The sequence below is a fragment of the Athene cunicularia genome (genome assembly GCF_003259725.1).
Source record: "Athene cunicularia isolate RWA chromosome Z unlocalized genomic scaffold, athCun1 chrZ_part2, whole genome shotgun sequence".
In the NCBI taxonomy this organism is placed as follows: Eukaryota; Metazoa; Chordata; class Aves; order Strigiformes; family Strigidae; genus Athene; species Athene cunicularia.
Genome location: NW_020799143.1, coordinates 11955154 through 11982285, shown reverse-complemented (window position 1 = coordinate 11982285; position 27132 = coordinate 11955154). Strand labels below are relative to the sequence as shown.

General features: G+C 37.7%; 1 protein-coding gene and 1 long non-coding RNA gene across 2 annotated transcripts in view; both read left to right on the top strand.

Moving 5' to 3' along the window:
• The window catches only part of HABP4 (hyaluronan binding protein 4), a 32572-nt gene extending 8799 nt beyond the window's left edge, over positions 1–23773 (top strand). Inside the window, exons 3-9 of the mRNA XM_026866036.1 lie at positions 9086–9233; positions 10154–10315; positions 10509–10580; positions 12322–12405; positions 20124–20292; positions 22053–22226; positions 23176–23773. Coding sequence (XP_026721837.1) covers positions 9086–9233; positions 10154–10315; positions 10509–10580; positions 12322–12405; positions 20124–20292; positions 22053–22226; positions 23176–23232 — 866 coding nt within the window. The 3' untranslated portion in view covers positions 23233–23773. The remainder of the gene's footprint in view (positions 1–9085; positions 9234–10153; positions 10316–10508; positions 10581–12321; positions 12406–20123; positions 20293–22052; positions 22227–23175) is intronic.
• Positions 12462–15256, top strand: LOC113490009. Its single transcript, XR_003400129.1, has 3 exons — positions 12462–12671; positions 12704–14766; positions 15161–15256. It is a non-coding gene; the product is annotated as an uncharacterized LOC113490009 (long non-coding RNA).
• Positions 23774–27132: the final 3359 nt, after the last annotated feature.

The following is a 27132-nucleotide window of genomic DNA, read 5'->3' as shown; positions in this document are numbered from 1 at the left end:
TTGCCCTGCCTCTCGGCAGCCGTGGAGTGGCGTGCAGCCGCTGGCCGGTGGCGGCCTCAAAGCTGGACTGAGAAAACCCAGCTTGTTGTATTTTGGCCTTGGCTAATGCTCACCTGAAGTCCCCTTGGACAAGCGGATAATAACGGTCGCGTCACTCCGGGTGGCTGTGCTTGGGCACGCTCCCGACTCAAGGCTTCCGAGGGGAAACGGGCCTCTGCACGCGTGAATGAAAACTTAAGAAATAGTCCTAAGAAAGAAATGGAAGATCTTTAACTCTTCCAGTGCAGCATCTGACGTTTTCGTGCTGGTTTAGCGTCCCTGCTAATGCTTTTCATCGCTTGTCAGCCTGGCGTTAGATGTTTTCTTGGTACCTCTGAGTTATGTGGCACTTCAGCTTCTTCGGGGTTATAATGTGCTTGGGCATCTGTACTTAGTTTTTCTTAAGCTTGCACTGATGTCCAACTTCGAATAAAAACTCGTTTCCTGGGTGAACTCTTTAGTAGAGTGTTTAGGCATGGTCTAGGTTGCTTGCCAGCTGCTGGGTTTTGATGGAAAATGTTGCTTGAGGGAATAGGAAGCCAGTCCTCTTGGCAGCAGAAGGCTTTGCTGGGCTATATAGCTCCTTGCATTTGTAGGCGTTTTTGTTAGTCTGATTGTTAATATTTACCTGGTGTTGAGCTTCAGGTTGCTGGATCATTATTTTAAGCACCTGAGAGCTGGCTGATGGTTTCCAGTATTGAGAATCTCTATGCAGAAGATCCAGGTTTTAGCCTCTTGAGTTGTAAATTCCCGTTCTTCTGCAGCAGGCAATGAAGCTTAACACGTTAACTATTTTTAAGATATTAATTTCTTTCTGTAGTCAAAGGTCCCGTCAAATTAACAGTAACTGAACTGTGTGTTTTAAAGCCCTAGAAAAAGGTGCGACCTTTAAATCGGGATTCTTGCTTATCAAGTTGTTGCCAGTGCTACCAATTCTATTGCTTAGACTTGCAGTCTTACACTGCTCCAACAGTGATTATCCAACCTCAGGGAGCAGAGAATCTTTTGGTGCAAAATATGCACCAGTCAATGAGCATCTTTGTAGAGGTTTATCTTAACAAGTTGTCACTGTCCCTTTGTGGTTCTGTGACTTTGTTGGAGCTCTCTGCCTGTAGGACCAATATGCACCCTAGTAACAGGCTTATTTTATTTAAATGATACTTAGCTGTCTTTATCAGCAGAAGTCAAATGAGTGAACAGCAGAGCCTTAAGTTTTGATGAAGAAGTTCTTGAACAGGAATGCATGGTTATCGGTAACCTACAAGGAATGTGGAATTTTGTGAAGAGCATAATTTACATCCTATTTGTCTATAGGTATCTTAAACACACAGGTTCAGAGTGCAATTCTGTGGTAATACACAGTGACCCAGTGGAGTGTCTTTGACTATTTGCTGTTACCTTGATATTAGGAGACTTGGTTTGTCATCTAGACACAGCAGGCATGTGCACCTTGTTTTAGTTTCCTGCTAATTTAAAATGAAGAAGAGACTGCTGGCTTATAGTAGCCTTTGTGAAAGTGAATTAACATCTATTTTAAGAGTTATTTGCTCTGAAATTGCTGCCCTTCTATCTTTAAAGGAAGTGTCCATCCTGGATTTTGTGTGTGCTGTATGTTTATGTCTTAAGGGGCTTTGTTGTGAAGTAAGGACTGTAAATGTATAGTTCCCAGGGTTCTAAATCAGGGCAGAGAGTTGAGACTTGGCCCTGTCTGTGTGCTTCTCCTTTGGATATGCTGTCTTAACAAGTCTGCTCTGAAGGACAGAGATCACCCTGGATGTGAAACTAATGACTAAACTTTTATTAAAAAAAAAAAAAAGACACAAGACAAAGAAAAAAAAAAAACCCCAAAACCCCAAACAACAAAATATTTTTCCAGTCTATCTTAGTAATTTTTTTTCCCCCCCCCCCCCTGGATTTTGGACATAACTCTCTGATTTAATTTCACTGATTAGGAATTAAACACCATAAATAAGCATCTAGAGCCCTCTGAACAGCTGAATCAGATTCTGTTATTACAGTTGAAATGACAAAATCCAGTCTTCATTGTACTAGTGTTCATTGAATCATCACAGAACAGCCCAGGTTGGAAGGGACCTTGAAGGACTGTCTGGTCCAATCTTTCCTGAGAAAGGCCAGCCTAGAAGAGATCATCTAGTGTCCTGTCCAGTTGCATCTTGAAAATCTCCCAGTGACAGGTACTCCACCATGTCCCTGGGGAGGTTGTTCCAGTGAATGTTAATAGTTTCTTTCTGATACTAAGATGAAACCTTCCCTGTTGCAAATTGTACCTGTTGCCCCTTGTCTTCTCCATGTGGTGCCTTGTGAAGTGAGAGCCTCTATCCTCTTTGTGGCTCTGTGATGTGGCCCCCACTGAGCCTTCTCTTTTGCATAAAGAGGAGACCAAGCTCCTTCAGTCTTTCCTTACAGGGTAGGCTCTCCAGCCCTTTGATCATCTTCATAGCCCTCCCTTGGACTGTTGTGCTTGTTTGGGTTACAAAAAGTCTCCTTAAAAGTTTCACAATTTTTGCTTTATTATTGTCTTGTTTCTTGAGCATATTAAATCTGAACTAAATAGTCTTTACCTTTAGAAGGACTTGAAGAAAGCCTAGTACTTTGATCCTGCAATATATAAGATGTCTTACAGCAGTCTGAGAGACTTCTTTTGGTGCTATGTTTTGGTGTTAGAGTGGAAGGTTTACTCACAAAGTTCTGTAAGTGGACATTTCTTTCTTTAGTTCTTCACTGCCTTTTCCAGAGGAGTTTTTACTGAATTTCTGGATATGTTTTCAGTTTGAAACAAACCTCCTAAGAGGACTTTGCCACATAATTCAGTACTTTGGCATTTAGATTCCAAACTATTTATTATTAATTGATGCTGTAAGGAGACTGTTTAAGTCAAAAATAGACTCCTATTTCATAGTCTATAAAAACCTACACTTCTGACCTTAATGATGTATCTTTTCTTTTTGTCTGTCTTACTTTGTGATTTTTAGACTGTATGCTGAGAATTTGGGTGAAGGCTGTTTGTAGGTATTACAGCTCTTATAATTGCACCACTTAACATTAACTCAGTTCATTCTTAGCACAGTGGCCAAATTGCGTTTGCCAGCTCTTTATTCAAAAGGCCCAGTTGCAGAGCTTGCATTCTTTACCAGTCCAGGCAAATTAAATTTGTTGATCACGCAGTAATAAGCTCTGTTCTGTTGAAATCTCTAAACCTTTGTTGCTAATACCTCTAAAAGGTTTTCTTCTTTCATGTACATTTGATGACTCACATAACATTTAGATGTAGTTCCTGAATACTATGTGTTTGGGGTTTTAGCTACAGTTTTAAGTTAACATGGCACAGAATCTTTCTGAGGCATTTTATTCTGACGTTTTGTTATTTTTAAATAATTTATTCCCATATCATTCTCTCAGCTGCATAGTCATAGGGATTGTCTAGAGGAAAGCTGCAGCAGACAATTTAGTAATTGAGGTACTGGCACACATGGAAACAAGATACCACAGAATAGAGTAACTCCATGTGTGTTTTAGTGTGTTGCATGCAATAGCTGAAGCCTTTTTTTTTTTTTAAATGTTGGGATACTGTGGTGGTATTCTGAAAATCATGTAATTAGCCATGCTTTAATTCACAAAATTAATTGCCTGAAGTTTGGAATTAAAATCACATGGATACACACGCGCAAAGGGAGAAGGAAGTAAGGTTGTGTGTGCAGACTTCAATCTGCTGTACTCTGAAATAAGTCCCTGAGAGTGTGAACAGTCTTTTACTATTTCCAGTTAAGCAGCTTTATTGTAAAGGAAGATTGTCCTTGTATAGGTATTATTGTGTTACTGAAGTGATAATGAAATAGTGTCTTTGTATGCAACCATAATTAATAACAGAGATCCTTGCATTATACCACAATTTCTCCACTTGCCCTTATTCCAGACCAACTGGAACAGTATTCCTGTTTGGCTTTTGTACTTCTGAACTCCCATTAAATTGTTTCTTGAAGCTCAGATTTTTTTCATTTTAGAAATGAGCTGTTAAGCTGAAAGCATAGAAGGGTTTCTTCAAATAAATGGAAGGAGAGATTTGAACCTAGGACCAATGATTGTGCTGCTATGATCTAAAATGCAGTGGAATCTTGTTCAGAATGAAAAATTTTAAGCCTAGTTTAAATTTTTTATTTTGTGCGTGTGTGGGAGGTCTGTGCTAAAAGATAAGTAACTCAAGTTTGCTGGTACAATGTTATTTAGCCCAGAAGAGTTGCAGTGCAGTGATACAAATTACATTCTGAAAAGCAGATATAAAACGACAGAGGAAACTAACTATCACTAAGTGTAAAGTAATATGTATGGGAGAACATGGATCGAGGTGGGGGGCAGTTGTTACAAGCTATATAGCAACATGGAAGATTTTTCTAATTCAAACTATTACGGTTTAGGAAAGAGTTTGAAGTCTTTGGGACGGTTAAGAATAGAACAGCAGGTCTATTTCCAATTGCCATCTAGGAGAGAAGCCGTGGTGGGAATTACTGAGGTAGCAGTAGCAAGGAAAACAGAAAAGAAATTGTTATGCCTTTGAAGTAACCTTACCTTCCCATGTCTTGAAGTGTGTCTGCTCTTTTGGTCACCTCAAAGATGTTAAAACTAGAAAAAGCACACTAGTGACATGCATGATGAAACTTGCAGAAATGTTCATGTATTGGGAGAAATGTAGATTAAGTTTTTTGTTTTGAGGGGGGATATCTGAGGATACAAAAAAAATGTATATGGAAGTGCAGATGAGGCTTGGAGAAGGTGAAGAATATTTATTGGTTCTTATTTTACAGAAATAAAGAGATATAATTTCAGAGTGATTTTATGAAATAAGGAGAAAGAATTCTTTTTCTACAGGGAATATAATTGAGCTGTGGCCCTTGCTCTAGGGTGATGTTGATATATCAAAGCATACATCTATTCAGGCAGGAGTCTGGATGAAGACATGGCAACCCATCTGTGGATCTGTCCTCCATAAATCAATGCTTAATAGTCTCTGATTTAGAAAACCACTGAGAGTAGATTGCCAGGTGGAAAGTATTTTGTTGTTGTTTTTTTTCCTTTCTTCAGATACATGAGTCTTTCATCCAGGTACTGTAGGTGCTCTAATGTTCATCCTAACTGAATCAAAACTACACAGAAGTTGCCATTGCTCTGTTCCTGTGTGTGCTACTTGGGCAAAATAGGAATGTTCTTAATTTGACACTTCATCCCAGACTGCATTTGTGGAAATGCAGTATGGATGGAATTGTCTCACTGGGTTTGAGTGCCACCTATTTTGGTGAGATGAGTTGGTCTCAGACTTGTGAGAAATCATAAAACACTATGATGCAGTGTTGTCAGCTGGATTTTAGGTTAATACAGTGTTTTGGTGCTCTTGGCAGCAGTAACCTCCCTTAGACTGTGAATTGCATGCCAACTGCCACCTTCACCTGCCATGCTCCTTACATAAGGGAATGCGGGAAATGGAGCATGATTTCTGCTTTAGCTTTTAGTTACTGACAGCATTTGCAAGCTGGGCTCCTTGTGGTGCCTGTCTAAAATCAAGGTTTGCTGCACAGAAACTTTTTTCCCTTAAAACTCAAAATTAAAAAAAAAAAAAAAAAGAGCACACTGTCTCAGTGGGGCCAATGAAGAGCCACAAAACCTAGAAAACAATCTCTTTCCAAGCAAAATATATGGATAGAGAAACCTGGTGAGAACTAAACAGCAATGCTCAAAAGGCAGCTAGATGTTGCTGTGTTGTTTTAAATCCATCTGTTAATACATAGCTATCCAGTGTCTGTGAAATGAGGCAATGCAGGTCTTAAATACAATTTCTGCTTTCCCAGTTGCAAGTTCTGTGATACACGCATACTAAAAACACTTTTCTAGAAAGTCTTCCTATCTAAATGCTGCAGCATAAACAAAACTAATACTGGTAGTAAAGTACTGTTGTGAGGAAGGTGAAATCCACTTAAGTACATTAGCTTTGTATGATTAGAGTTTTAACAAGGGTGTGTAGAACTGGGCTTTTTCTCTTTAGCAGCTTCTAGTACGTGGTAATTTTAGTGTTGACAGACATCTTTCTAATAATAACTCAGCTGCTGCTTCTGGAAATAAAAAAAGATGGGTCTATTGAAACAGTTTAAGCATCAGATTTCTCTTCTGATTCTTCAGTTTAGAAAGTAAAGTGACAGACAACCAACAGACTGGACTGATGCAGTAACCTCCTGGGGAAGCAGTGGTAAGGTACGGAACGGTGGGCAACTGTAAAACACAGGAAAGCCACCTTAAGAGTCTAAACTTGGTTACTAGGTTTTTAGCATGATATTTATTTGTAAGACCTCAGGTAGATGATCCACAAAACTCCAGAGCTTTTTTTGTGGTTTTGAAGAAAAGCTGCATACCAGTCTGTATATACAAACAAGCAGAAAAAATTGGGGTGTACTTGGAGATGTAGTTAATGAACATTCAAACTATATCCCAGTTCTTTATAAGTAAAAGCTATTATGGCTGTGCTACCAAGATTGTGGTGTGGTTGTTTGGGTTTTTTTTGTGTGTGTGTTTTTTTTTTGTGTGTGTGTGTTTTTTTTGTGTGTTTTTTTGTTTGTTTGTTTGGGTTTTTTTTTGTTTTCCCCCAATGGGGGGTGGCCCTTCAGCTCCTTAAATAAAAATGAGCCTGTGTTGGGACAGACATATGGCAGAGGATTAAAATCAGATAATTTATGCTATCACTGCTGCCAAGGTCCTGTTTAGTTAGTTTGCCTTTATATACAGAGCTGAAAGATGTGCTGGTATTTTAACTGATACACAAACAGGTCACAAGCTTCTGCCCTGAGGGTGACTTGTTTTATTAGAGAGGTGTAGTGTAGCATATGTTTTTAATCCACTGCTGCATGTGTGACAAACCATTTTAAAATATTTTTATACAGGTAATAAGTGCCACAAGTAATCTTTCTAGTACTTAAAAATCCAGCTGCAGTAATTGTTAGTATCAAAGTGAGATAGCTTTTCACTGAAATCAATGTAGAGCTGTTTTGTCTAGCATGGTCAGTGCTAGGGATAAGTAATACACTGACATATCTGTCAAGAAGACTTCTTTTGAAGTACTTTTAAGTACTAAAAACAGAGACTGTCTCTTTAAAATGACTTTTGCATCTTCTTTTTTTTTTTTTTCCCCATTACTTTATTAGTTCTAAGGAGCCCTTTGAATCTTAAGGTGACATTGAAGATAATTCTAAGTATGCAGAGAAGGTGGGCTCTGACTACTGCATTCTTGCCAAGTTACTCTGTTTAGAATAACTGATGTTTTTGATAGCCAGTGAGAGGCCCAAAAATAAATTAAAATGTACTTTTGTATTGCAGTTGCACATCCAGATCCAAACAAAGTAAAAATTAGGTCAGAAATAAGCAGTCACTTTTTCCACAGCAAGATTTGGAATTAACACTTGTATAATTGGTGGTGTAGTTGAGATGTACATAGAATGGACATGTTTCCCAGCAGCATGTCAATTCTGTATTCTTTATAATTTTGCTTTTTATTAAAGCATCCTGGTTTGCAAAGCTTACTCAGAAACTGGTTTCAAAAGTTGTCCTTTATCCAGAGATTCCATTGTAATTTTTGGGACACAAATATACTTGCTGCTTTAATGATCAAGCAACTCCAAACCCTGAAAACAGAGAATTAGTGGAATATACTATGTCAAGTGGTTTGTAGTTTAAAGAAAACCAGAGCTAGGGTTGCTTCTGCAACAGAAGTAAAACTATCTTCTGTTTACAGATATGACTGTCCTTGCTGGATAATAAAAAGCTTTATTTACCACTCTTCTACCTTATTCACTGAGTGGATAGTTCTTTTTAAAGAACTTGTTACAGACTTCATGCTTGCCACCTAAGCTTTGATCAGAGATTGTCTTATATGAGCATTTCTGTGGAGCTATTAACTAATTTGTATCTTAATACTCTGACATAGGATAGGCTTTTTTCCCTTTATGTGCTAGCAAGAGAGGCATAGTAGCCAGGACTGTCATTTGTCCACTAACCAGTGTTCAGTGACTCCCTCAGCATTGCAAGGCTGCTACTTGTGGAAAGAGTATCTCAGTTTTGTTGGTCTAAGAGTGTTTCTTTAGTTCTGAGACTGACTGTCTTAAACCAATACCTTTTTCATCAGATAGTTTAAGTATAGGGGCCTAGCAGACAAAAGGCTTGCTTCTGGAAAACTTTGTCCTAAATAAAGCACAGAATTTTGGGGAATGGGGAAGGAAGAACATAATGAACTTAATTCTTATGATAGATGTATATGGGTTGAATGGATAACCTCTGTTTATTCTCTCTTATACATACACCATTCCTCTGCATTCACTTTACCCAGCCTGCTCTTCCTTAACCCTGACAGTGGCTGAGAACTCCAGAAAAGCTTAAATACATTTTATCTTGGAATGTGTTGATATTCTAGAATCAATCATTAGTGTGGAAGCCTTTGTGCTTACTGCTTGGGTTTCTGTTACTTAAACTTAGTGACTTGTAGTATTGGTGAATAGTCCTCCATAGAACAATAGTAGAAGGAGGTGACCCTCTTCTGGTTGTTGGATACCACAGCTGTGAGCTTAAAGTAGAGGTGCAGGCTCATACTTCTAAATTCAGCTCATCAGGCAGGAGGTCCGCCTTGTACTGTAGCACACTAGGAAGATCTCTGAGAAACCATGAGAGAAACAGTTTTTATTCTCGATTTCTGTAACTTAGTGTGAGTGAAATGAGATTTTTCTTCAGCCCGTCTTTTCTGGAAATGTCAGAGCTGTGTCAACACCCATAGTGTTTTTGCCTGAGGCAGGTTCATCAGTGCAGAAGGGAAATAAATGCCTTTAAAATACAGTGTCTGGCAACATTAACTTTAATTGCTTTTAGTATTTTGGTGGACTTGGGAGTGGAGAGGGTAAATCAGAAGACTGTAATCAACTCATTTCAGTCAGTAGTTTTGGTAACTGCAATTCAGCTTGTTATGAAACTGTTAGTAACCTGTATCTGTGTGTTTGTGTAGGCCAGAAGCGAGCACCTAAACGGGGAGAACAGCAAGGATTCAATAACAGAGGAGCAGAGGTGAAACAAGACAAAACTGACTGGAGACCAGCTTTCAGTGAATACCATTCCTATGAGACAGAAAGAGAAGTGGAATTCACAGTGGAAAAGTATGTGTCATACAGGGAGAAGTAAGGTGCCTAGTGGAGGATCTGCACAGGGGTGGGAAGGAAAAGACTTAATCTTTTTAAGGCAGATCTAGGAGCCAGACATGAATTGAAGGTGTGGTTGCATTATTTGCATGTAGATTTGTTTCAAGACAATTTAGTTCATGCCCATCAGAGCTGTACCTTCAGCTTCCTCACAGGTTGGTTTGGAGCAGTTCTGTTAAATGGTAGAAATATAAGACAGAACTGAAAAGTGTAAAGATCTGAGAATGTAACCCCTAGTCTGGAACATAAATGTTCATTTCTGAGCTTGCCTACTAAGCTTTGCAGAACATGTGGTGCAGGTTCCAAGTTGAATGAATTTTACTGTTCAAACTGAAATGCTTGTCATACTGGTTAATGCTTGGTCAGTGAATGCATATCAATTTTGCTTTCTTTATAAGAAATATATTCTTTATATTCTTTCTTTATATTTGACAGTAAACCTTTAACACTTGAAGTTGTTCTTAGTTTACATCACAACATTTGATATTTAACAAGTTCCCTAAAATTTTTAGCAGTTGCATATAAATCTGGGTTTAGACAGTGGAGCTATGGCCTGATAAAGTTGCTGAAGATTTGATAGTTTTATAATATCTTATTTAATGTTTTTAGTATTATCAATAAACAGCTGAACTTTCTATTCCTGTTATCTTTAATAATTCCTGAGTTCAGTTTATGTCTATTTTTAATGACAAAACTAAAACTGTACTGTGTGCTGTGTGAAGATGCACTCTAAAAATTGTACAGTAGCTCTCATATACTGATGTCTCAAATACACAAATACGCCCACATGGTTGCACAAATACAACCACATGGATTTTTTTTTCTCCTTGTTAACTGTTTTGTAGGAACAAAAATCTCACTAGAAATCTTCTTTTTAGGCCAATTGAAAGATTAGACCGTGAAAGGCCAATAAGAGGTCGTGCTGGAGGAAAAAATAGAATCCGAGGTAGAGGAAGAGGTAGTGGAGTAAATAGAAGTTTCGATGGCTTTGACCAAAGAGGAAAACGGGAGCTTGAAAGACAAAGTGGGAATGTTAAAACGTAAGTGTTCTGTGGGCTGCTTTTTACTTGGTGTACAAATAAAAAATTGTCAGCACTGCAGTAGTGTCTCCTAAGTATTCTGTACCCTTCTTTTATATCCAGGTAGGCTGGCAAAAAGTCAATACTGGTTTTAGTCTGAGATCCTAATGGAAAAAAAGCTCTTGAACTCACAGAACTCTGTTTCTATCTTTAGAGGAATGAAAGCAGATGACAAAAAAGGTGGAGGTGGAGCTTTCAACTGGGAAACAGTTAAAGATAATACAAGGTAAAATATTATCGTTGCGCCCACCACAGATCATGATTTTCCATAACCCACCTTAGATCACAACTTTCTGTTTATGTTTCATGTCCATTTTTAGCTTTATAATTGCTTTCTATTAATTGTTGTGGTGAATGTAGCTTTACAGTTTTCTGAACTAGTCTCCTTCATGTTGGTGGGATTAAACTGTGTCAAAGGCATGGTGTTGTTTCTTCAGTTAAGACTGCCAAAATCTTTTGACTCGGGCCAAGTTGTCTTTTAACTGAAATAAGTTATGACTTTTCCCAATAGTCAAGTAAGTGGGACTCTGGCATTTAATGGTGTTGTTAGAAAATGACGATTAAAAGATCGAAACTCTCAGTGGGCTTAAAGTCCAGTCTCTTCTCAAGTTTTATGGATCATTTCTAAATTACAAAGCTGTAATGTGATTTCAGTGTGGCTCTGGAGGCAATATTTAGCTGACTTTACCACTGAAATACATTTTAAAGCTCACAGGAGGATTAGTAATAGAATGTGATGGCTTATTAATGATAAGTTAGATAAAAGAAAATTGGGAATTTTCTGTTAATTTCTGTATTTTATTACTGTTTTCTGTTCAATTTGAAAAAAATCTCACTGGAAATGTCTGGTTTTGACCATTCTTTGCACCTAGCAATATGCTACTCTTTCTGGTAGCTTTTGTTCTCATATACATCTAGAACTCTTTAACTGAAGGCTGATAAAGGACAGAGAAAAGGCAGTGATTTGAACTTACAGCAAACATCTTTGGACACAGTTTCATTCACAGAATTGTTTTCAAAATTTTTAAAATTTAGATTGTGGATTTAGGCAGTCTAAGAGGTTGAAAAATACATCATTGATGCATAATAATTTTGGGGCTTGATATTCAAGTTCTTCTGAAAGGTTGTACTAACTTATCTCCTATAATATTTTATACTAAAGGATTGGTTAGGTACTGTAGTTTTTGAAAAGAGAGGATCAGCTAGGTTAACATAGTTGTGAGCTGATAGCACAAAACTAGCTGACCAAAAGCACAGAAGTAGTCTGTGATGTCAGGGAAGGTTGTGTGAACTTCGTAAAATAAAAGAAATATAAGGAATCTTAAATTTATTCTGCTAGTTAAATTTTTCTAGTTCAGTAGCATCAGAACTTATGATATAAACATGAGATATTAATGCTTTCCTGTGATGTGGGGGTGTGTGTGGTAGAAGTGACTTAAATTGGAGTTGTATAAACAATTCTAAAAGCATGTCAGTGCCTTAATTGTGCTCAATGATGCATCAAAGCCAGAAGGTGTTAATTTTAAACATGTATGCCTACCAGTAGAACGAAAGTATGCTACTGCTCCCACTTGACAGTGAACAAATGTCTGTGTTACAGAAAATATTAACTTGGAGTATGAATTTTACCATTTGAATAGTTGAAAAGAAACAAAAGGGCACTTTCAGGCATCAGTGATACATTGTAACTAAGTACTGGTATTAGTATTCACAATTGAATTATTTTATTTTCATGCATACTTTTTACTTATTTTGATTAAAAGTACATAGAAGTTGGATTTTCTTAATACTTCTCATATTGTTAGTTGCTCAACTAGCTACTTAGTAGATCTACTTTCTGTTTATGTTCCTAGAGGTGGTTCTGTTTTTTCCCCTCCCTAGGAATTCTGGGAAAAAGTGATGTATTGATATGCAAGGCTTTTCCCAGTGTGACCCATAAAGACTTTGTTTTTTGTTTATTGTTTTAGTGGGATGAAACAGACTGCTCCAATGGAAGAGACTGCAGAGACAGCTGAGAAGCCACAGTCATCTGAAGAAGAGCCTCTGAACAAGTATAGTCTGACTGAAATATTTTCTTTCTAAATACAAAGAATTGACTGTTACTGATATACTTGTATTGGGAAGGCATATTTGAAATGTGAAGTTTTGCTAGAGCATGGACTTAAAAGTAGAAAAGCTTTGCCTGTATTTGTGAGTCAAGGAAAGGCATCCTTAATTCTGACTAAAGCTTGGCTTATATGGCTGCAGATTGCATTTAGTTGTCCAGTGATGCTTACATTCCTATGGTTTGTGATAATTTCAGGAGGAGCTACCTATTGTGATAATTTCAGGAGGAGCTACCTAAAAAAGGTCTCTTACCTTTTTTAATTGGCTAATTTTTAAAAACTGCCTTGCTTTTTGAAGTTCTCTGAGAAAAAGGTATCCAAGGTGCCTGTGCAAAGGTACAAACAATTAAAATACACCAAGATAAAATTCTTTGACTCAGTATTCATCAGTCACTAATACCAGGCAGTTGTCATCTATTCATTAAGAGCCTCTGTAGAACTTGAAAACCTTGTTGGAAATAGTATTGCAGTGAACCTCAGAAGTTGGGAAACAGAGACAAATCTGCCCCTTGTCTTCTAGCTTTCATTCTGGTCAGTGTCCAGTGAGAATTTACTTCACAGCAAATAAACACTGACTTAAGAAAAAGTAACTGGAAAATCTTGTCCAAGTAAAATACTTTAAGGAACAATGAAATAGCTTATAGCATCTCCTGATGAGTGGAAGAGGGTCAGTGCAATATATCAGCCTTCTCTTCTGTTGCTGCGAAGCCTTTTTTATGTACTGATGCAGCTCGTTATTAGTGGCCTTCATTCATTTCTTAATCATAAAGCTGGCTCGGCTACAAAACCTGGTTTATATGTTCAGTTGTAAGAAGATGAGTTGATACAGTTTTGATTCTTTTAATTTAAACTAGCTTTTAATGTAGCTAGAAGTGAGTATACATGGGGAAATCAGTCTCTGAAATTGAATCACTACAATTGGATTTCCAGAAAACTCTTTCTAAACTAACTTAGACCAGATAGGTAGTGTAGATAAACTGTCGCACTAAATATGAGAATAGTTATTCAGCTTTTTTGTCAGCTCCTGGTACCTTTACTTGTTTTTAGTTGTTTCTACTCCAATTCAAGCTCTGTAAATGTCTCCTGACATCAGTAGAGTGTAAGGCATGAGAAGTATATGTAGGGGAAAAGGCATCTCATAGAATCTGCCAGTTGTCTTTAATTCTTTTCCCTTTCTCAGAGATCACTAGGTGTTCAGTCAGACTGTGAGCCTTTCTGGAAACTCCTTTTTGTTTTTTAAAAAAAACTTCATTTAGGAATAGTCCACTGAAACCTGTAAGACTCAAATGCAAGTAATCCACAAGTACAAAATTCTGCATTTTGTACTCCTTTCAGTGTCCCGAAGACTAGCAGATCTGTATCCAAAATACAGATTACATACACCTCCTTGCACTTACCTTTAGGGGTAGTGTCATCTTGATGACTCTATGTATTATGCAAATAGTGCTTAGGTAATTAGGGATGGCTGTATGGCATATGCCTTAACAAGGTGGAATTATTTTTGTTCTTCTTTAAATATTTAAAAGCAAAAGCTGGTGGGATATGGTTTTCAGACTTCAGGATGTATTTTAAGGTCTTGTATGCTTAGGTTGCCCTTGGTCTCCAGAGCTGCTGTCTTTTGACAGGTAACATAAACCAGCAAAAGATTCTAGCTAGGCTACCTTCTGCTTTTGCTACAGCTTCAGTATTGTTTGGTGTAGGAGTATGTGTTCGCTTAAGTTACTGCTAGGGTTGTTCTCATTCTAACTCTTACATGCAGCGACTCCAAGGAATCCATGTCTTTTCTACTGCTTACTGCTGTTGTATGCTTGTACTGGGGAAGAGATGGGAAACTTGGGTTTATTTCTCCTCTCATTATTGTTACTGTTGTGGTGGTTTAAGTCCAGCCAGCAACTAAGCACTGTGCAGCCACTCACTCCTGGCTCCCAGTGGGGTGAGGGGGAGAATTGTAAAAAAGTAAAACTCATGGATTGAGATAAGAACAGTTTAATAACTAAAATAGAATAAAATATAACAATAATAATAATAATCATTGTAATGAAAATGAATATAACGAAGAGAGAAATAATGGCCAAGAAGAGACAAGTGATGCACAATGCAATTGCTTACCACCTGCTGACCAGTGCCTCAGCAGTGATTTGCCCCTCCTGGCCAACTCTCCCTAGTATCTATATGGAGCATGACATCCTATAGTATGGAATATCCCTTTGGCTGGTTCGGGCCAGCTGTCCTGGTGATGCTTCCTCCCAGCTTCATGTGCATCTCCTCTTTGGCAAAGCATGGGAAAGTGAAAAGTCTTTTGCTTAGGTGTGCAAGATTTAATCCTTGTCGGGATGAGAGAGCACGTTGCCATTGCCACTCCCCCACCTGCGCCAGTTGGGCTGGAAGTTAGACACAGACCCTGGCTAAAATAAGAAGAAATTTAATACAACAGAGTGATAGAACAATCTGAACAACAGTATCAATGGTAACAACAATAAACAGCAATAACAGTGAGCAAGACAAACGATATACAGAGAAATACTGCTAGCTGGTTTACAGAAAGCAAAGTTCCCTCCTGAGCCTGCCAAATAGCAAGGAAAAGGCTCCGCCCCTGGACCTGATGTCAGCATGGTATGAATAACCCGGCTGGAGATCCCTTCCCCCTCTCTCTCTCTGCTGGGGAAAACTTTACTCTGTCCTGGCTGAACCAGGACATTAGGATAAGTACTACTTAGCAACTACTAAAACATCAGTGTGTTATCAACATTATTCTCACACTAAATCCAAAACACAGCACTGTATGAGCTAGTAGGAATGAAATTAACTTTACCCCAGCCAAAACCAGGGTATCTGTTGTAACTCTTTATTAAAATGAAAAAAAAGTATTTCTGGAAATTGGGAATAATCTGCCTGTGTGGAGATACTGTATAGCTTTCTGCCATGGTACTGGATAATTTCAGTGCAACTCTGGAAAGACTTCTGTAGGCTTCTGTAACTCATGGGGTCTTGTCTCGGGGACTATGTCAACATTGCTGTTCTTGAACTTCCATTTGAAAAGTATTGCAGGACAAGAGTTTCTTTAATACTTCTCTAATTTAAATTATTTCTTTCCAAGTCTCCAAATTTCCTTGAGTGTATCAACAATATCTATCTGTTTATAGCATCCCAAACTGCATGCTAATAGTTGTTTTCCTGCAAATAGAAAGTATAAAATTTCCTTACAGCTGCTTTCTGTTGAACTTGTCTTCACAGTCTGAACCATGTAATATGCTTCTGTTGAGTGGTAATTCAAATGAATAATTTTTTCTTTTTATTCAGGATGACACAGTTAGATCAATTCCTATCGAAGGTATTTGCAGAGTTAGTATTTATTCTGTGGGGTTTCCTTCCGTTTCTTCACATAGGGCTTTCTTCCTTTTTGGTGGAGCTATGTATTCTTCTGGCTACTTAATAGGAAGCTTTCAAAAGTTGTCATTAAGCTCACTGAGGTATTTACCTCTCTGGTTTGGTTTTATTTGGTGTTTTTTTGGTTTTTTTTTTTGTTTTTTTCCCCAGTAGTGACTTAAAGCTATCCATAGATCAAGCCAGATCTTCTTAAGTGTTTGGTTCGGTGTTTTTCTTCTATAATTAATGCATACAGTTGTCACTTAGTCTTATCTTGTTTAACTTTTAATTTTGTTATAACTGGTGGTAATGCTTCTGTAAATGATATTTGAAAAATTCATGTCATTGATTTCTTGATACAAGCTGAATAAGCATTTGGATGTGCTGCTGAATAATACAAAAGCTGATCTGAAAAAAACCCTCTATTATTTTAATAATATGAAAATAATCAGCCAAACAAGTGAGCTGAATGACATTATTTTCCATTTGCCTTTCTGCATATTAATGTGTTCATGCAGAGCAGTTCCTGCAAGAAAGGTATGCATAGTAAACAAGGTGTGACTTAGAGGGTTATGATCATCCATTGAAAACACTGAAGCAGTAGGAACCATTACTGAAGGCTCCCATTTGGTGTTTTGGTATGTACTTGCATTGTGAATTCAGTTTGTTTGTGTCCAGAGGCTGTGCTTAGCTGTCTGGCAATATTTTGTAAGCATGGTTGTTGTTGTGCCAAGGAGCTTATTAACCTGATTAATGAAAATGCCCACCAAGCAATACCCAAAATGCATAAGGTTAGAAAGTAGTGCATAGAGTGCACTTCCATGCAGGCTTGGTGCCCAAAATAACCTGCTACAGCCAAGTCTCTGTCAAAATGTGATACGCAGGTTCCTGCTGCTGTGCTTCAGTAATGGGAGGTGTTTCCCTTTTGGGAGTCGGCATCCTAAAACAAGTTTGTACTGCTAATAACCTATCAGTAGCTGAAAACCTAGTTGAAACCATACTTTGAAGTAAAAATCACACTGTACTTTGTAGTTGAAAAGCCAAACACTTGCAGTGTAAATCCACTAGTATTTCCTTTAGGACAGGCAGGTGGTTGTTTTTGATAGATGTGTACTGTTCAAAGCAGTATCTGTGATTTCTTTATTGAGGTCAAGTTGCTGTGTAGTAAAATGTCCTCATGTTGTCTTATGATGATAGAAATTTAGATCTGAAAGGGGTCTTGCTGGCCCATGGCATGACCAGTATACCTGTGCTGCTTCTCATTCCTGTCTGGTTGATTTTAATGTCCTCTACTGATAGACATTTCAATGTCACTTGATGGTCTTTCCAATACATTGAAAATAGAAACTACTGTGTGTAGTTTGTTTTTCTCCTGAGTGTCTTGAATAAGCATCACAGATATGCAAAGTTTTCTTTATGCTATTTTTTCCTGCCCCGCCTTTTCTTTCGCCCTTTTTTGCCCCGCCTTTTCTTTCGCCCTTTTTTGCCCCGCCTTTTCTTTCGCCCTTCCTATGTAGATCATGTAGTTTAGACCTAATATCTGTCTTGCAGTTCTATTCTGTACTTTCTACATGTTCTGATGTGGAAGACATTACTCAGTTGAGACCTTGTTCCACCTCACTAGCATTGACATCTTGGGTTACCTGCAATACTCTTACACATTTTGGGGGGTTGGGATCACTCCTTCAGAGCTTCTGCTTTGCTAGTGGTTCTTTCTGTATATGGGTGGCTCATGCTTTTTGCCTGGAAGTACATATTCCTGCATGTCCTTGGGACTACCTGGTGGTGGTTGCTTTGATTGTTTTCAAATCACTTGGTTGCTGTAGCATCTTATACCACTGGTCATTCTTGAACACCTGCACAATTGCCCTTTACCTTTGCAATCATTGTGCCATAGAAAACGCAGTAAATGTATTATATATTACCTGCAGATAACTGTACAGAGTTGGCCTTAAAGCCCCACTCAGATGCTTATTCTACTTTTGCAGACTTGAGAGATTGACAGCTACTCCTCAAGTACTTGCTGCAACCAGTTGTTTTATCCTTCTACAGCTCTTGCCAAGGACTGAAATAGGGTCTCCCTAACGTGGTGAAAACTTAATGGGCAAGGAGGGCAGAAGACTACCTAAAGTTCAGATCAGCAATTTACTGAATCTGTCCTAAGGTGGTTGTTTAGGAAGAGATTATATCAATTTAATAGAGCCCCTTTTTATTAGTTTACATTCTCTTTTTTTTTTTTTTTTCTTCTTCCTCTGGGTGCTTGCAGCTAGTCTTGTTTTTCCAACACTTATTCCCAAAACTGAAACTTCAGATAACTGATCAAAAATTGTCTGGCTTCCTGCTCTTGAGGATGACAAATGGAAATGTTTGGAGTGCAGTTGGTTCTTAATGCTCTTATCCATGAAACATTTGTTTTTTTCAGAAGTTGAATCTTTCACCTGTATCCTTTTTATTTAAAGCAGTATACTGGGTTTTTTGTTTTTTTTTTTTTATTAACAATCCTTCTAATATAGTTTCAAATATTCTTAATTAGTATGGAACTTCAAGCTGCTTACCAGTCTTTTAACATTTAATTTCTGGTTGATCTAGCTGAATTTTCAAAATAACAGGGCATGAAGGCATATCAGAGTGTAGGCATACAGTACAAGATTTGCATATTTTTTTTCTTTTTCTGTGAAGTGCATTTAAAACTGTATTCATCCTAGATCCAAAACTAAGGGCTGTCTTACTGTTCAGTTCTGCTTCTACCTGTCATACACTGGTTGCTTTAGGAAAATACTGTATAATTTTGACTAGCAAGAAACAGAATGCTTCTCTGCAAGATCAAGGAGGAAGAGATAGAGGAAGAGATCTAATAGGCCTGTTCCTATATATATGCTAGTTCTAAACATACAGAACACTCCCAGCAAATGTGTGTTTTGTTGGAGTGTTTGTACAAAAAAAACCCCAAATGTGCAGTTCACTGACTGTCATTTCTGCATCTTTCCATGATAAAATAAATTTCCAACTTGCATCTAATCAACTGTGTATTTCCATTGGAAAAATCATCAGCATTTTGTAGAAGGAAACTTGGAACTGTGATTGAGTGGAAAAGAACAAATTCATAGTTCTTCCATCAGAGGCGACTTATTGAAAGGTTGTATTGTTTTTTTTAATCAGTGTTGGGAAAATACTTAACCAAGTTTGACTGCTATTGTGATGCATAACTGTTTTGTGTGGGAGAAGAGATAAATGGTTTTTCAAGTGTCTGGAAGCAATCAGTGCAAGTTTTCCTTAGTTCCTGGTACCTGACGTTTCTGCAGCAAACAAATATGGTGATGAAGTGAGTTGTGCTCCCTGCATGTGATGCTGCTTAGTAAGGAATAGCTCTCTGCAAATTTCACTAAAAGTACACCTGTAGTGTAGTCTAGTAGCTGCTGATCCTGGACAAGTCAGCAGTCTTAGTCAGCATCAGAAAAGTGGCAGAAGATTAGTCATGCAGTGAGTGAAGAAGGTTTAGTTCTGTCTTATGTATCTTGTCTTGTGAATGCAGACGTAAAGCCTTGGACTCTGTCTTTACAGTTCAAAAATATGCAAGGCAAACTCTGATGTACTCCGTATGTTCTCCTTGAACATACCATCATTATTGTACTTTGTGACAAATTAAAACTGGGCTAAATCTGGTTTTGTACAGTGATAAATACTGTCTCTTTGTGTGCTACTATATCTGACAAAAGAAATCAAAGAAGCATCTTGTGAAATTAACAAAGGAAATGTTAATAATTACGTAGAAGATCCCATGGTGTGATCATCATGTCTTTTTGACTGAAAGCTACACTGAAACATAAATCCATCTCATATTGTCATACTGCAGTATGAGTCAATAAAACATGCAATTAGGTTGTTTTAAAACTTCTTGCTATGCTTTTTTATTATGGCTGTATTTGCTAGGAGTTGATCCACTTTTAAACAGTAGGGTTAAGAATATGCCAGATCAAAACACAGCCTGGTTTTGTCTAGAATCTGAAGTGATGGAATTTACAGTGAGACTGGATAAATACCAGAATTTACTACAGGAGGCTGGAGACTGCATTTGTTCATACAACTAAGTTCAATGGGCCATAAGTATATTTTCCAACTTACATTAATGTTAAACTTGCACATCAAGTTACTGTGGGGAGTAAGTGAAATTAAGGAGAGTTATTTGGTGAGAAACATTCCAAATGTTTTGTTTAGTATCCTTACTTTAGAGATTAGTGTTCTTGTTCATCCTGGCATGTCTTTTTAATGGTTTTTACTTTACAACTATAAACCTTTAGAGTTGCTGAAGGAGAGCCAGTGGAAGAAGTAGTTCAAGAAATGACCTTAGATGAGTGGAAAAATCTTCAGCAACAGAATCGACCAAAGCCTGAATTCAACATCCGGAAGCCAGAATCCACTGTTCCTTCCAAAGCAGTGGTGATTCACAAGTCAAAATATAGTGATGATGTAAGCATTGCCTCAGGAATTCTGTAAACTCTGCTTTATGCCCAGTGTTAGGAAACTGTCTCTATTCTTTCTCTACTAGTTTCACTATAATCTGAACATATTAGAAATCAGTATCTAAGATCTGTTACTGTAATGACATATGTGCCCCAAAACTTGCTTTAAACATACCGTCTGTTCATTTTCTTCTCTCAGATCATCACCCATATTTTGTATGCAGATACCTAATATATCAAGTTGTTCTACCTCATAGCTCAATCTTAGCAATATAAAACTTGTGTCCTTGCTGCTGCCACTTATTTAGATCCCTGGTAATGCTGCTAGAGAAACTTTGGTTTACTAAACACTTCTTATCCTAACTTTGAATCCTCTTTAGCTTACTTGCGAGTATACACTTGCATGTATGTATTAAATTGGGGTTTTTGTCATCTGTTAGTCTGGACGCTAAGTGTCCTATTTCTCATCTGTGCTGGATCCCAGCTTTCATTGTGCTCTTGAAATATATGTTTGGGTGGGTTTTTTTCAGTTTTAGGGTTCTGCTTCTTAATAGTAACTCTCAAGAGCTTGTTCTGTAGTAATGTGCTTTTTTTTTCCCCCCTCCTTTTCCCCAATTTTTATACCATGATATTACTGGGATTGACATTTCAGGGAGAACTGCTAGTTGATATAATTGGGGAGAGGAGGTTTCTTTCACAGATTATTTACAACTACATGACAAGTTGCTTACTTAGATTTCAGATTTTGGGCACAACAGAAGTATGTTCATATATTTGTAGTCTGGCATGATGGAATTCCCATCCTTAAAGTCCACATGCACTTATGAATACACATATTATCCTTTGTCTGGTTATAATATTAATGTCAAAACTTGCAGCTTTTTAAGCCTTAATTGTTTTAGATTACTGAGCTCTTCCAGGGACAGACACTAATACTGAAGTGACCTGTGCCCTTTTTAGCATGGCTTTTGGTGGTCACAGTTGCTGTTATCCCCTCTTCTTTCTCTGAGGGGGATGGTGGTGGGGTGGGGAAAATGTTTCACAACCTCTGAAGAGAGTATGCAAGCGTGTGAACAGTATATGGTGGTTTCTGTTCTTTTTGCCTGTGAAGTTTCTTGGCTGGCAGTATCAAGGGGCCTTGTCAAAATGAACATAAAATAGGATGTACAGGATCTGTGTGACATGGACAAGACAAATCCCTGTGTTAGACATTGAATAATATAAGTGATTCATTACTCCATGGGGTGAGTTTATGTATATGTTATCATTACTACAGTGCACATTAAAATTATGATGGGAAATAGTCTTAGGAATGCACAGAGTTAAAACAACAGTAATCTCATAGCTGCAGACAAATAGACTGATAGATCGATTAGTGGTCAAATACTGTGCTTTACTATGGCCTTTTAACCATTACTTGAAGATAATTATAGAAATAAGTAGCTTAAGCTTTATTCTCTGGTATCTTAGAAAACCTCATGGTTAGGATTTCTGAAAAACCTCTTCAGTGTTACAGAACTGGTACAGAAGACTTTGTTGCCAGGACTCTCTAAGCCAACAAAGAACTATCCCAGGCATTTTTGGGAAGCTGCAATTGCCTCACCTCTGTTAAAACCCTGTGCTAGTTAAGGCCTGTTTTCTATTCTGGATGTAATTTTTATTTATCTGCTTCTTAGTCTGTAATACAAGTGTGCATGTGTATATGTATCAGGGAGGGGAGAAGGCTGTACGTGGAAGCTGTCAGCTTTAATCAGATCCTCTTTTTAGTTGCAGAAAGACTTTGAAGATGACTCTCATGTCTTTCGAAGACCGGTGAATGACATAACATCTCAGCTGGATATTAATTTTGGGAGTCTTTCGCGCCCTGGTCGTGGATCAAGAGGATCACGATGTGGTTGTGGCAGACGAGTTGCAAACGCAGAACCACAACCAGCAGTAGTGGTAATGGTTTTCATGGGTTTTGTTGTTTTCTTGGAGGTTTTTTTGCTTGTTGGAGGGTGTGTGTGTCCTGCCTTCTTTCATGTGGAATTACTTGTTTCCTTAATGACAGGCTTGTTTCTAATTCCTGCCTCATAGTAAGTTGGCCTGGCTATTCTAAGTTGCCGACCCATACCATGTTACTTAAAATTAAATACTGGTTCAGGCTTACCATTCTTAACACATAAATTTCAGAAGGTCTGATTACTATTTGCTGTAATGGTAACTAAAGGAAGGGATGCTATGAAGACTTGTTTCTGCAGTGAGTTTTCATATAAATTGGGAAATAATTAAAATGACTAAAGGCTTGTATCCCTTACAAAAAATTTCAGTGTAGTAGAGTAATAGTACTTTGATTACTGAGAGTGAGATCAGTAAATCTGGGATCCTACCAATGAAGACATAACCCTACAGCATTCTACATAATGATACAAGTGTTCAATATTATTCTGTCTAGTATGAGTAAAATACTTTAAGGTGAGCAACATACAGAATGATATGGAAGTGATTTGATTCGTTTCATCTGTTTGAAAGAGGCTTTTTGTCATAACAGAGCACAGAGTTTAAAACTACAATCTAACATGTGTAGTAGCCTTAGAATGTAAAAAGATAAATCATGCTGCTTCTAAAAATAGACAGTATTTTGAGTGAGATGTCTTTACTTTTTTTCTTCACTTTGCTGTAGAACTTGTGATCTGGTCCTCCCCAGGCAGTAGATCAGCTTATAAATATGTTCCCGCTGAAGAAATTATAGTAGTCATAACTTCTGAGACAAATGCTTAGCATTTCTGTGATACTGATGGATACTAAGCATTGAATAATGAACCCTTTTCAGGGTAAAATACATATGCATAGCTATCAGAAGCTTCTGAAATGCATTAATTTTTATAAAGCTTCTTTTCTTTCTTTGCAGGTGCAGCTTGTTGCTCCAAACCCTGATGATCCTGAGGATTTTCCGGCTTTAGTTTGAAGAACCATCATGAATGGTGGTATCTCAAAGTAGCTTTTGTGTATCTGTGAAGAGACCAGTTTTGTGCTGGTGTCGATAAAGTCTATTTCTACTGGAAAGGTTGTTTGGGTTTTGGTGTGGAATGATTGCAGCCCTCTGCTAATGGAGTTGGGTTTTGGAGGTATCAGTGGGCTGAATCCTGTCACAGGTTCCAGTATGTGCCTTTATATTTGAAATTCTGTATGAAGGAGAACAGTACTTCACAAGTCTTCAAATGATGTTCAAGAGTACAGTGTTTAAATGTGTATATAGAGTTTATACCAAATTCTCCATGATACCATGGTGAAATTTAAATATGCACAATATGGTCTGCAACGGAGACTGTAACTGCACTCTTGAAGGCTGCTTTCTCTGTCTCTTTGAAGTTGTGTATTTCACCCAGTCACAAAGTTTGGCAAATAAAGTGTTCATTGGTTTGAGTTTGAGGTGTTTACTTTCATGAGTCAGAGTAGCAGATTGAAGCTTTTGATATTTGGATGTAGTATCAAAAAAAACCCCAAACCAACAAAAAAAACCCAACCAAAAAACCCAAAACCACAAAAAGCCACTAAACAGAAGGCCTTACTCACCCACAACTGTAGTAAACATCTCTCTAAACAGAAGTGAGCTTTAAAATTAATTGCTTAACTTCTTTGAATTGATAGGAAGCCATAAACCTTGCTTTGGTAACAAGACAGAATCTGCAACTACTCTGAAGAAGTTGAAGGTGAAGTAAAGTAAGAATTTTGAGCTAAAGACAGAACTAAACAGTTAAGGAAGCTTTTAATTTTAGCAGGAGCAAATACAAGCTAAAATGTTTCATGCTTAACAAGAAGTTTGTGTGACATTGGGCATGAGGTGCAATGTCCTTTCCTTGCAGTTTTAACATACTTCCTCACTTGAGCCAGATACCCCAACTTGTTACATGTCAAAGGGGACACTCAGTGCCATTCTTGGGGATCTGAGAAATGAGAAAATGATACCAGAAGTGATGAGGGAAAGAAATGAGAGGACAACTGCACTGGACATTTTGGAAGTAGCTGTCAGCCTCAAAGGAGTCTTCAAATGCCTGCTCAACTTGTGTTCATTATTTCAGTTTACTGGTAACACAAATAAATAGAAATATTTCTCCTTTTTTTCCTGTTCTCTGCCTCACTTCTAACTAGCCTTCTTTGAGAGCAAATAGTGGATGAGACTTGGAAGAAACAACTATTTTGCTTTGGAGTAAGCTCTAAGTATTCAGAAACATAAGTAACTCATCTCAGTGGTAAGACTTTACAGAATTAGGACATAATCATCCTAGAAAGTCTACTGACTCTTCTGTATGCTCTAAACAGATGGTCTGTGCGGTAATGCTGCCCAAAGGACTCTTCTAAGATTGTTAAATGAAGTACATGTCAATTTGCTGTAACGAGATATTTCACAAGGTGATCCTTTTAGTGGCATAAACTTACTCTGACAACTTGCAGTAGAAAGAATGTGCAAAAGGAAGCAAAGTGCTGGTGTTAGAGGAACCCATGCTACTGCTTTTTGAGTAGTTAAACTGGGTGAAATAATATATATGGCTCACCTTGTAGGAGCAAGCTACTTGAAATGCAGTTTAAGATTTAACTGCTGCTACTCTATTTAATAGGTGTTTGAGTGTTTCTGCCAAAAAAGGTAATTTCATGATTGTGGAATAGAAGTGACATTGTCTATGGGGGTCTTGGAATATTTTTGCTTGTTCTTCCCTTCCTGTCCCCCTTATCCCATTAGATAGGGAAGAATGTGTCTGAATTTTTATATTTTTACTTGCAGGGTGAGTGTATGTCTAGATGGGGAGAACTTTTATGCAAGGCTCACCTCTATTTTCTGTTGTGATTTGAAGGTGTATTCTCTTCTAATAACACCTCTTTTTCACTGCTTTCTGTAGCAAATACTTAAAAGTAACCCTTCCATTTTCTACTAAAAATCTGAAACCTTGTTATGCTACTGGGCTGAATCTGGTGTAATGCAGTTGGTTCAGTTCTGACTGTTCTCTGGGAAGGCTGAAAGGATTGGTTTATTTTTCAGTCTGGTTCCTGCTACTTCAAAGTTCCTATTTATTCCTCTGATTTTTTTTCAAAACAGAATGACAAATAGGTTCTTTGGGGAATGCTTTGAACAACTCGTCAACATGTATCTATATAATCAGCATTTGGTCAGCAGATTGTTTAAAAAGTCCTGAGGTTTGGTTTTTTTTAAAAAAATATAAGCTGATTTTAAGTGTTTAATGATAATTTTAAAAAAAAAGAAACAAACCCTCCTGCTACCTAAACCATAACACATGCAAGTCAAAACTGTGAGCATGAGGTTGTGTAGTTGGTTACTACTCATTAAACCAAAAGTGTCTTAGAGCAGGTAGGTGTGACAATTTTTTCAGTCTGTTAAACTATTAAGCCATATTCATCTAGTTGGTAGTGTTATAATCAGACAAAGCCGATTTTTATAAAAATATATATTTTTATTTGGGTTCAATTTAGGGTGGGAAGCAATAGGCAAAGCAGCGCTGGGTGCATGGAGAGCCGCAGCTCTGCCACACACACCCCAAGTTCCAAAAAGCAGCGGTTTTTATACTCTTGTGCCATTGTCTTTAATTAATCTCTTCCCATCAGATAATTGTCCTGCTTTTTCTCCATTGGGTCCTTTGAGATGCTTGGGTCTTTGTCCTCCTCCTGTGGGGTCTTTTGGAAGTCTTGAAGCCTTGGACTCTTGGTGCGTTTTTCTCCTATTGGATCTTTTAAAAGCCTCATGATTCCATTTTTTGGCGGGCTTTTCTTCAAGTAGCAGTTACAGGTTATCTCTAGGTAGTTACATTTTTCCAACTGAATGGCATACTTTTATATTTTATCCATATATATTCAAACACTCATTGTAATATAGGTTATAGTAACTGCAAATCATTTCAAAACCCACACAGGGTACCATATTCTATTTTTACAATACTTTAGACAGCAGGATAGTGTGGTTTAACATTTACAGATCATTCAAACCTACAATACCCACCTTGCTTAACTTAGCAAATTAGTTACAATAGTTTATTACAGTCCCCCCTTTTTCTTTTTATACCTCAATTTGCTGGTTAAGCTTAAAAATAGCTTCCCTAGCAGCCCCTAAAAAGGTGGCATCTTCTTGTTAAGTCAGTATATTTTTGCCTTAGTATCATGAGTTGGGCAGTTTTAATCCTGTGCTTAACAAGGTTAATTATTTTAAGATACAAGGTCCAAAAGTGAGAATTAATAACAAAGTAATCAGGGATCCAGTTAAGGTTGTTTTTATCTCCTAAAGGACTGAAAACTTCATTCACATTATCATTTATCTGTATATTGCAATACCAGGATCCCATATCATTTCTCCATACACAGGTTCGATTATAAAAGCTGTTTCCGTATAATTTAGCATATTCAGTTTTATGTTTATCTGACCAAAATCCCTTGAACCCTTTGTTATGTCCCTGTTCATTAAGCCATAACCATATATAAATACCTTTGTTGATCAATGTTTAAGTGTCCACTGGCATTTACTCTCCTCTACATCAGTTCTTCCTTTCTGAGTTCGGTTCACACAAAATCTGCCCTGATTTGGAAACTGGATTGGCCATATTCTGTTTTCTTCCCAGGTAGTATTGTTAACATCACTGTAATTACTCACAATCTGCAATGAAGTGAGGGGTACAGAGACCCACGGCCAGCTGAACAGTCCTACAGGTCCTCCACAGACCCAACAATGGCTTAGATTGAAAGTTGTGCTTATTGTCTTGGATAATAAAACAAACATTATTTTCAAGGGGACCATATGGAGTACTTGGACTTTCTGTATTCATTACAGGGATGATACATATAATCAGGAGAAAAAGGAAACCAC